General features: G+C 36.3%; 2 protein-coding genes across 2 annotated transcripts; one reads left to right on the top strand and one right to left on the bottom strand.

The window, feature by feature from the left end:
- Positions 1-483: 483 nt before the first annotated feature.
- On the bottom strand, positions 484-3,352 carry LOC145480770 (glutaredoxin-like protein C5orf63 homolog). The gene is made up of 3 exons (XM_081459096.1): positions 3,213-3,352; positions 2,236-2,292; positions 484-1,512 (listed from the first exon to the last, which is right to left on the bottom strand). The coding sequence occupies exons 1-3, from the start codon at positions 3,339-3,341 to the stop codon at positions 1,339-1,341; spliced, it is 360 nt and encodes a 119-aa protein (XP_081315222.1). The 5' UTR covers positions 3,342-3,352; the 3' UTR covers positions 484-1,338.
- A 61-nt stretch (positions 3,353-3,413) lies between these two features.
- Positions 3,414-9,185, top strand: LOC145480772 (c-Myc-binding protein-like). The gene is made up of 6 exons (XM_081459099.1): positions 3,414-3,535; positions 3,619-3,691; positions 3,764-3,812; positions 4,234-4,363; positions 8,676-8,714; positions 9,049-9,185. The coding sequence occupies exons 1-6, from the start codon at positions 3,518-3,520 to the stop codon at positions 9,055-9,057; spliced, it is 318 nt and encodes a 105-aa protein (XP_081315225.1). The 5' UTR covers positions 3,414-3,517; the 3' UTR covers positions 9,058-9,185.
- The last annotated feature ends 1,117 nt before the right edge of the window (positions 9,186-10,302 follow it).

Here is a 10,302-nt window from a genome sequence, read left to right as displayed (position 1 = left end):
GTGTGGCTCCAGAAAATATCCAAAAGAACTACTGGAAAATCCCAGGGTGGTGTTGTAAAAGGCCAAACTTTTTTAAGGACATTAAGAACCTAGTCCAAAAAACCTCCTGTGCGAGGGGTATGGATATTTTCTGGAATGACATAATGAACATGTACTGTGACATATAAACCTTTTTGATCTAAGTTCACATATATTTACAAAGTTTGCAATGTTGTACTTAGGTGTTCAAACCACAGGCATCTGCATTTTTTCAATACTTTAAAAGTGTTGCCTGGGTTGTCACAAAAACCTGAAGTTAGTAATAAGTATGGGACTGATTTTGCCAACCTATTTCTAACAAAACAAATAAGCCAGCAGAATGACTATCACAAGTAAATGGTACTAATTTTGCCAGTACCTGGTTATGTTTAACAACTCTGTGCTTTGATAAGGATTATTGTGAGATCCGTGTACAGTGAAGAGTTAGAAAAAGACTGTTTTGTATTATTTATTAGTTGTACAGTTATTCATAATAATTTATTTAAAAATAATGTGCTTTTGCATCACAACTTTGGCCCAGAAAAATGTACATAATAGACTTCACCATTTGTAAGTTAGAAATAATATTATAATAAAGAGTAGAAACTATAACAAACGTCAAGTCTTCTAGTAAAATAATGTGGATCAGAATGTTCCATTAGCAGATGGATAGTGTCCTCCATACTCTACACACACCCCAGCTCTCCCTTTTCTGGTGCGCAAAACTGACATATCACCAAAGTCTCCCAGGATTTTGACCAGTAGGGCCAAGTGCTTCAAAAGCTGATTAATGCTAATAAAGGATCATAAAGTTAACCAAGAGTCGTAATTCTCTTATTTTCAAACTGCATTTCACTGCCAAATTTAAGTTGAGAAGTTTGACATTGAACAACAAGAACAAAGAAATGATTGTTGGAAAACTGAATTACTTTTGCACTTGACACTTTTAAATCCTACTTTGAATAAACAGGCTCTTGAGTTTTTAAATATCCTAGTGGGATTACCTGTGGCTAGAATTTCCCAGCAGGATTGTGGTGTCTTTATAGTACAAGGAACAAAATGTGTCACTATGGCCTGATTACACAGTCCATGACAGTATGAAGTTGACCAACACCAGACCTGCACTAATCAGAATAATGCCTGGAACAAGCTAAATTATAGTTAGTTATTAATTTTGTACACCACTCAAAGACTTAATGTTCTTACGCTTTTTTTTTTTCACCCCAATAAATGTACACAGGCATTGAGTTTTTAAAATTCATGCATTAGCAGTGAATTGTCATGACAATATCTTATAATAAACACCGTTTCATGTAGAGACTATCTGCAGCTCTGTTCTTCATACTTTCTCAGTTCCTTGTCTAGTAATTCTTCGTTCACTCTGTGTTTCATGAGAAATGATCCATTTAGATGAAACACGGGAATTTCATATCTGTACTGGTCAAACCATGTTTCATTTCCTTTTGCTTTGATGTCCACCTCCTCAAGTTGAAACTAAAGATCAGTTTATATGATAACATGACAATTACTGAAAACATTGCATAATTTTGAACAAAATTAACCTGGAGATTTGACAGAGAGATACTGAGAGTTTCAAGAGGTGTCTGGCCTAAGCTAAAGATAGTTCAAGGTGCAGCTGGATGTGTTGAAATCCTTGATAAAGTTTAGTACACTCTTATACTGTCTGTGATACAGGCCAGCTTAAGAACACCACTCTGACAGTAACCCAGTCCCAACCATGGCTCCTGGGCTTGAAACTGGAACACTTAAACCATAGTCCAGCCATAACAGTTATATAAAAGAACCCGTGCCATTAAGGGCTATCATCTCAGGAAGACTCGCATATAAAAAGGACGATGCTGCTCATCAAAAATTTTGAAGAGAACCCCTAAGAGGTACCAAGATTCTGTTTTGTGGGCACGGCTTGAAATGTTCTTCACCCCTAAGAGATACCAATTCTAAAACAACACATCTGCGATACTTTTCTCAGTTTAATACCCTTAGCTTAAAGGTACTGCAAAAGCTTCCTCTGTGGACCTTTTGAGGCTGAACACTGATCTAAGAGGTACCAAAACCATGTTTTTAACCCCTAAAAGGTATGACTAGCAACCCAGGATCCTTTTTATATGGGAGTCCCCCCTGAGGAGGAGGGGGCTTCCGTGTATTGCAGGATCACAACATAATGTATAAATCAGAGTATAACCACACTATACATACCCTGTGTTTATAGTTCTCTAGGACAGCCTTTGCTTCATCACAGAGTGGACAAATATGCTGTGGAAAAGGGACAGAGTAAGGTTATCTTGAAATAAACAGTCTTACAAACTTACTGGCTGTCTGATTTGAACGAACTTTGACTACAAAACAATTTGAACAAAAAAATCATTGGGATTCCTAGAAAATAACGACAGACCATATTGTATGAAGACATTAATCATCGCAGTTATGCACACGACTTAAGCAGTTCTGAAATTAAAGCCTGAAAAAACTTCAGGCCTGAATTTTCACCACTGCTTATATCGTGTGCATAACTGCAATGATCAATCATGTCTTCATATCTTTCTCCGCTGTTCAAATATATGATCTTTCATATGGTATTCACTTGTACACTATATTGTACTGTGAATTGTTATAAAATTTATGTCATTCGCTGTGGCTTTGTCAAAGAAGAGGAAATTGTTTTCATGGCTCGCCTGTTTTGATAGTCGCCATGACGATTTAGGGTATATGGGTGTATCTTCTAAGTTGAGCCATTCTAAGCTGATTATATTGCAGTCAATTATTGCTTAGAGATTTTTCTTTTTTTTTTCAAATATAAGTCAGTTGTTTTTCATTAACTGTCATGTTACATTCTTCAGTTTTGTAACCTCTCTTCCTTGAGGTTCTTGTTAAGTGCCTGACTCTGCATTTGGAAGGTTTCAGATTTCTGCCAATAAGGGGGGTTCCTTTAATGACACGCCCCAGGCATTTGGTCATTTCAGGTCATAGCACTTGGTAGCATTTTGGGGCCAGGTTCCTGTTTTAAACTTTGGATATTCAGTCTTTAAAGCTACACACAAGTACGATCTCGTAATCTTCACTATAAAAGTTATTGTAATTTTTAAAAGTATTACATTTTATCTTTAATTTAACATGAGCTAATAAATCCCCAGTTTACTTTGTTTGATAACTTATAGTTAAGTTTGATAACTTACCTTGGTGTACAAGGTCAGAACTGGAAGAACAGGTTTAGTTGAAAAACGTGTGAGTCTTGTGCCAGAGAGAGCTTGTGAAAGGAATTCATTTTTCAAGCAAAGTGCGTATCGAAATACTTTGGTGCTCATTGTCACGCAATGCACTGAAGCTGCAGGTGGGTGAGTGGAGCCTGGGACGAGTAGCACTCATTTCTCCCGTAATGCAGTTCGGTGGAGTGTTGACTGTAATTTTCGTTGCTACAGACTTTTCTTAACAGTTCCTCGATCACTTTTTGAAGGCTTCGTAAATCTTTAGGCCTGGAAAGATGACATCACAGTACAGGGTTTGTGACATTGAATTTACATGCTTCCAAGTGGTTGAGTAAACCTGAAGCCTTGTGTTAATTTTGAGCTCTTTTCGTTGAAGGTAGCCGATTCAAAACGCGAGGAGTTCAGAAAGTATCTGGAAAAGGCGGGAGTTATGGATGCTTTGACGAAAGGTAATTTTTGCGTCGTTTAGGCAGTCGAATTTAGCTCCTGTTGCTAAATTCTATTTTGTTATGTGTTTACAGTTCTCGTGAATCTGTACGAGGAACCGGAGAAACCAGCTAATGCATTAGAGTATCCTTTCAAATAGCTAATATTTCCCTTAATTAAGACTCAACTTTTAAGCTTATATAAATTTACTTACATGTCAGGAGTTCTTCCTGGTGGTTAGCAATTTTTTTAATTGAAATACTAAGTGTATACGCGTAGAGAGTTATCCGTTCAACCTGGCAAGTTGAGAAGTTTATCACTGATTGTCAGGTGTCAGTCAAAAGCTGCTAATGAACAAAATGTTGATCAGCTCCTGATAACTAAGTTTGTGATTCTTGAACCCTTAAATGCTATAATTGAGAGTTTGGTGCTAAATTTTCTGAGGACTACGCAAAACTAGTGCCAATTGATCTAATTTGTATTAGAAGTACACATTATTTTAACACTTTTGGATGAATGTGTAACAATTTGTTCAAAGATTTTTATTACCTTAATAATGCTCAAGCTTTATGAAAGAACATCTCCATGGGGGACCCCCTGAAACTGCCGACATTGAGTCTTTGAGAAATGAAGTCTCAGACTTACGACAGAAAGTTGATCAGCTGACGGCAGAAAACAGTGAATTGAAACAAAGAGTAAGTACAGGGAATTTGTCAATTGAGTGAGGTAACAAATGCAGTGAGAACCAATGGCATTGCAAAGAACTTTTGTGTTACTGTTGCTGCAGTAAAATCCACCAGTTTGAAAATTATGTGGTATAAGACAACACAGAGTTTGTAAAATTAGGTGAATTTCTGGGATTTTTTAATTTAATTTTATCTAAAATTCAGTTTAATGTTCTTTTATATATATATAAGCTGTATAGTATTTAAACCCTTAAAACTTCCATAAATGCATTAATACCAAACTAAGCAGACTGTGTACCATATCAGTATTGACATGAATTACAAATCTTAGCATCCATCTATTTCCAGTATTATTCAAAATAGATGGATGGCCTCTGTTTTTGTCTTGTTGATATTTGTTGAACAATAAATCATGGAAATGGTTGCTGATGTGGGGTTGACAGTGAAATAAATAATTGCATTGACAGTTCTACAAACTCTTAAATATCCATGTATTCATTGTTTTGAGTTCTGTTGTGAAACTAGCTCAAACCCAACATAATTCAATTGGCTTTTTCTGCAGTGGCAGTGGTAGGTTCACATGTTTGCAATTCTGTGAAATTATTGGCTTCCTTTTGTGAAGAATCTGATGATAAAATTGTCATCTAGAACATGATTAAGTAAGAGTACATAAAAATTATGTAGAATATTGAGAAACAAATTGGAAACCTGGAAACCGTGAATCACTTTTAGTGTACATTGAATAACATGTTTATCACCCCAGGTCTCTAGATCAGTGCTTTCAATAAGACTTGGGTTAGGCTGCTGCCCTGGCCCACAGCAATTTCATCTAGTAGTATTTCTTTAAAAAACTGTTAACATTATTATAGCTAGCAATTCACTGCAGAGTACCTGATGGGTGTTCTGTCAGGTGCTACTTCTCATATTAAAAGAACTGTACATAGTTGATGGGCAATTGCACATTGTTGATGACACACATCATTTACAATTGGATAGTCCATTATTTGTTATTTTGTCATTACTAATGTCGCCTGAAACAGTTGAGAATTAAACTATTCAACATACTGACCTTTAAACAGTGTAAAATTAATACTGTCTGTTTTTAGATTGTGATATTGTATGATTCTACACTGTAGAAACATTAAACCCTTCTGTGAAAAAGCTAACATGTAAACAAAACCATTGTTTGTGACAGTCATCATTTAACTATAACAGATAATATCACTTTCTGAGCCACCATCTACCTCTAGTGCACTCAAAAGTGTTGAAAAGCAGCTGTCATGGGCCCAAGGAACTCCTGTAAGTCCCATCCACTCGATAACAACAGACTTCATCACTTGCTGGCACTAGAACAGTAACTTATAAATTATAGGGGTGGTGAATGGTCCTTTGAAAACATTTTGGTCATGTTACAGGTAGCTAAGAATCTCAATTTTTTTTTTTTTTTTTTTGATGGGGAGAGGGAGTTTAGGGCTACTGTCTAAAGCGGCCTTCACACGGCAAATTTAAGTTGGCAAACTCAAGTTGGTGTGTGTGAACGGCACAAAAACAGTTGGTTAACATGTTGGCAAACTGTTGGCAACAAATAGAACTTGTCTCTATTCTCACCAACTTTTTCACCAACTTTTTCGTGTTGGTAAACTTGTTTCTGACGTGTGAACGATTGGCAAACATGTGTTGTTGACTGTCAACCAATCAAAACACGGGCTCTATACACATGATTTATCTGCATGACACTTCACAAAATAGCGGACGCAATTCAAGATGAACATGAGGCCACTTTTGAATTTATCGAAGACGTTCACAATTGTCCGGCTGTGTGGGACATTTCATCTGTAGTCTACAAAGATACCTAAAAACAAGCAAAAGAAAATGGAGGAGCTAGCAGACAAATTGGGTTTCGTCCAAACCTTTCTATTTCTCCACCGCTTTCTGTTTCTTTTCTTCTCTTCTTCTGTTTCACTGTTCTACGTGAGTGCCACTGCACTAAGTTGGCCATGTTGCAAATTACCATGTGTTGTGATTTGAGGCGAGTTTGACGTCTGAAGGTACGAGTTGGCCAACTTTCTGAAGTTTGCCAACACGAGTTTGCCAACTTAAGTTTGCTGTGTGAAGGCCGCTTAAGAGCCTCAATTTCTTTTAAACATTACGCTGAGGAAGTCTTAGGCCTGCAGTTCAAGAAACGACAGTCTTATTTGTGTCACCAAGTGAAACTTACTATCATCATCTTCATGCTCTCTCTCCTCTTCGTTGTGCCAGAAGGCGCATAAACCCAGACCATTTGCCACCCCTTTGAATGTATTTTTCTTTTTTAAAAAAACACTTTTTAAAGACCTAGATCAGACCACTATATTTTTTTATTTGATATTTGCCTCACATGAAGAAAAGGGTATTATTGAATAAGACCAAATAAAATAGTAGATCCATACAAGAAATGGCAAAAGTAGAAGCCATGAGGCATGAAAGTATTGAGTTAGTACTGGACATTATGCAGGTCTAGTACCAAGGAGTTTTTATAGTCTGTTTGTTATATACCCATGTGACAGATTCTAGTTTCTATCAATTTGATAATTCTTGACTGTGGACTGCTGTACACATAAAATATTGCAACTGCCAATATACTTAAACAATTCAATGTAAAGGTCTGATCTGGGTCTTTCTGATCTGGTAAATGTGAAGCACATTTAAACTTACTTGACAGAATGTAATTTGCACCTTTTTGTCAATTCATTTATTCTACCAGTAACTGTTAGTTTTCTCATGCTCGGTCTTAAAACTTCTTAAAAGCCTTTGATGTTTAAGTTGTCTTTCTCCAAGGTGATTTACATGGGACGAAAATAATGTTTCAAACCAACTTAGCCAGCTTAAATACTGATATGGGAATTAACAGCATACTAAAAGTAGCTTTAAACTAGATGCAAAGCCGCTCCAACAGCCGTAGATCTGCAAGGACTCCAGGGCCTGTTATTGTACAGGAGCCTATTGTTGAACTTTCTGAGTAAACCTGTGAGTAATTTTGTTCTTCAGCACGTGGTTTAATGTTTGCACCGTAATCCTGGCACGATAGAAACAAAAATAATTAACAAGAACATAAATCACATTAATTTAGATGTAAAAGCTGCTACAGTTGCATTTATTTTTAATAAATGGGCTGGTCCTTGTATAACCTGATGATTAACATTATTTGCAGGGGAATAAAATTAAATATGTCATTCACAGGGTTCCAGATAAGTTTTCATTATTCAAGGCAGGGTGCCAACAAGGAATTGCAACGGGTCAATTCCCACTGTTCCCACCAAATCTTCACCATTTTTTTATTAATTTGTCAGGTCGTGTAGCTGACCATGTAGGGTTTATACCTGAGGCCCCTCACTTACCTGGAACTATGCATTCATTGCTAAGCAATATATCATTGGTAGTTTGTTATAGTATGTGATTGATAAGAATTTGATGGATTCAAACCAAGTAATGTAGACCAAGAATTTAATGCCTGATTTTAAGCGAAATTGACTTTCATAATGGCTTGTATGAGTAGCCAACTGCTCTGCTAGTAAAGCATGGAGGTATCAACTCTTGAAGGAAATATTGTGCACTCGTCTGATGACTGTGGAACATGTAAATTTAGGAACAGGGCTGGTGTTGTCTGCAATTTTCTCTCTTTTTTCATAACAATTAAAAATCTTCCTAGAAAGCAAAGAATGTTATTTTTAAGACAAGGTCCAGGGTTACCTTCCTATTTTTTAGTTTTGTTGTATTTTTTAACATTTATGCCAACTTTGACACTGCCACTGAATTTGTCACTTATTTGTTGCAAATCACTCCAGATATTTTAACTGTTTTGATTTTCTTTGGCATGATGTTGAAGAGTCTTTAATGTCAAGTACTAAGATCTAGCACATAGCAGTTTAAAAGGAGTAAAACCATCTTTCTGTTGCACTGGAGAATTAAAAACAGCTGGTTACTTGTAGTGTCTGTGATGCACATCTGTGTGATTTGTAATATGCAATAAGCTGTCGTGATGTAATCAAAAAATCAATCGCTTTAATGGCAGTCAATATATGCTTATGTTATTTCAGAGGTCCATCTTTATACTGTAAGAATCTAATATTATTCTCGTCTGACAGTCTTGAGTAAGTACAGGATTGGAACATTTTGGAGCTTTTCAAGAACTGCAAACTAGATGGCTTTAAAAAAGATGTTTTGATTAACCAGGACAAATTTCACTCTGAAAGAACTACAGCAAATGCGAGAAGACACTTAGGATTTTCGTGACTGAAGTGTGATTAATTTTTATTTGTGTTATTTCATTTCCTTCTTTCAGTTACAGTCCTATGAACCACAAGCTGAGGATAATACCCCGGTAAGGAATGCTACGAATGCGTAGATTAGAATCATTCTGTGTAGTACGATACAGACCGATCCATATTAGCTTGCTTTCTTCTTTTCTGTTGGCAAAATACCATCAAATTTCACCACCAAAGTTATGTTCAGAGATGCAATCCTAGGCTTTCAGGTTTGTAATTTTTTCAGTCACTGCAACACATCAAAGTAGGCTGCCAGCAGTAACCTCAGAAAATCCCAATTGCAGATTATTGTAAGTTCATAAGTAAGATGTGTTACTTAAGTAAGATATGAGAAAAAAACTGTTCCCATTTAAGGTGTACGTAGTAATGTATCTTTTTTCTGACTTGCAGGGGGAGTAGCTGAAGGTTACTTGCAGAGTTTGACATCAACAATGTACAGCCTTCAATCTGTTTTTGTTTTTGCATTCATTGTAAGGTCCATTTTGTAAAATATCAATTGTTTCATTAAAGTGAGTATTGTGATGTGAGAGTGTGGACATTTTGTATTCTCCATTGTGCAGTTCCAGAAAATATCCATACTCCCCCCCCCCCCCCCCCACACACACACACACACACACACACAGAGAGAGAAGGGATTGGAATTTCCTGAGGGGTAGGGGGTTCTCTTAGACCAAAACATTTAAAGAAATTTAGTAAGCTTAATTGGAATTTCCAGAGAGGTGGGGGAAGGGTCTTGGAAAAAAATTTATCTGTGTGGAGGTATGGTATTGTGGCCCAGCATTTTTGTAGGAAAATCACATTAATAATACATAAAACACAGTCGAACCTCCCATAAGCGATCAGCCAAAATGTCAGGCCTAGTTGCTTATGAGAACTTTGACCATATTGAGTCAAAATTTTGCTAGAGTACGGTGTATGTGAATTTTTTCTTAAAATTTTTAACTGTGTTTTCTTGTGGAAAGTCATTTTGGAGAAAAATATTCTGGTAATTCCCATTGAGAATTTCCGTCTCTTGTACAACCCAGGAATTCGATAATATTACAACTCGTTATTATCCAATTTCCTCTCTATTACCTGTTAAGTGGTCGTTTGTGGGAGGTTAAAAACAAAAGAAAATTTCAAACTTTTAGCTCTAAAAGTGGTCGCGATCGCTTACGAGAGGTGGTCGCTTACAAGAGGTTCCAAATATAGTGATTTGACTTGGAAACTTTTGGTACTTTGGAAAACTGGGCGCTGGGGAGAGGTGGTCGCAACCAGAGGTTCAACTGTATTTGTCAGAAAACTAGATGACATTAACAAAATAACAAAAAAACTGAGCAATTAAAAGAAAATTAAATTAAATTAAAATATAAGAAAAATAAAACAAAAAACAAATGAAATGAAAGTAAAATAGAAACAAAATACAAATGAAAATAAAATAAAGTGAAATAAAAACAAAAGAAGACAAAATAAAAATTGTTTGAAAATCAAATCAAAGGTATATGCCAAATTCATTGGCATTCAGAAGTATTGTTATGGGTGCGAATTTGCTGGATCACCGATCATTTCCTGTTAACTTTGCAGCAGTTCCGCTGACAAAGTACATCGCTGTAAGGTAGGTTAAGTCTGCATGCGAGCCAAATGGCCCATCAGGCCGGAGCTTAT

Source organism: Orbicella franksi, chromosome 3, assembly GCF_964199315.1.
Source record: "Orbicella franksi chromosome 3, jaOrbFran1.1, whole genome shotgun sequence".
In the NCBI taxonomy this organism is placed as follows: domain Eukaryota; kingdom Metazoa; phylum Cnidaria; class Anthozoa; order Scleractinia; family Merulinidae; genus Orbicella; species Orbicella franksi.
Note: the sequence above shows the minus strand (reverse complement) of the source record. Positions and strands in the feature narration are given on the sequence as shown.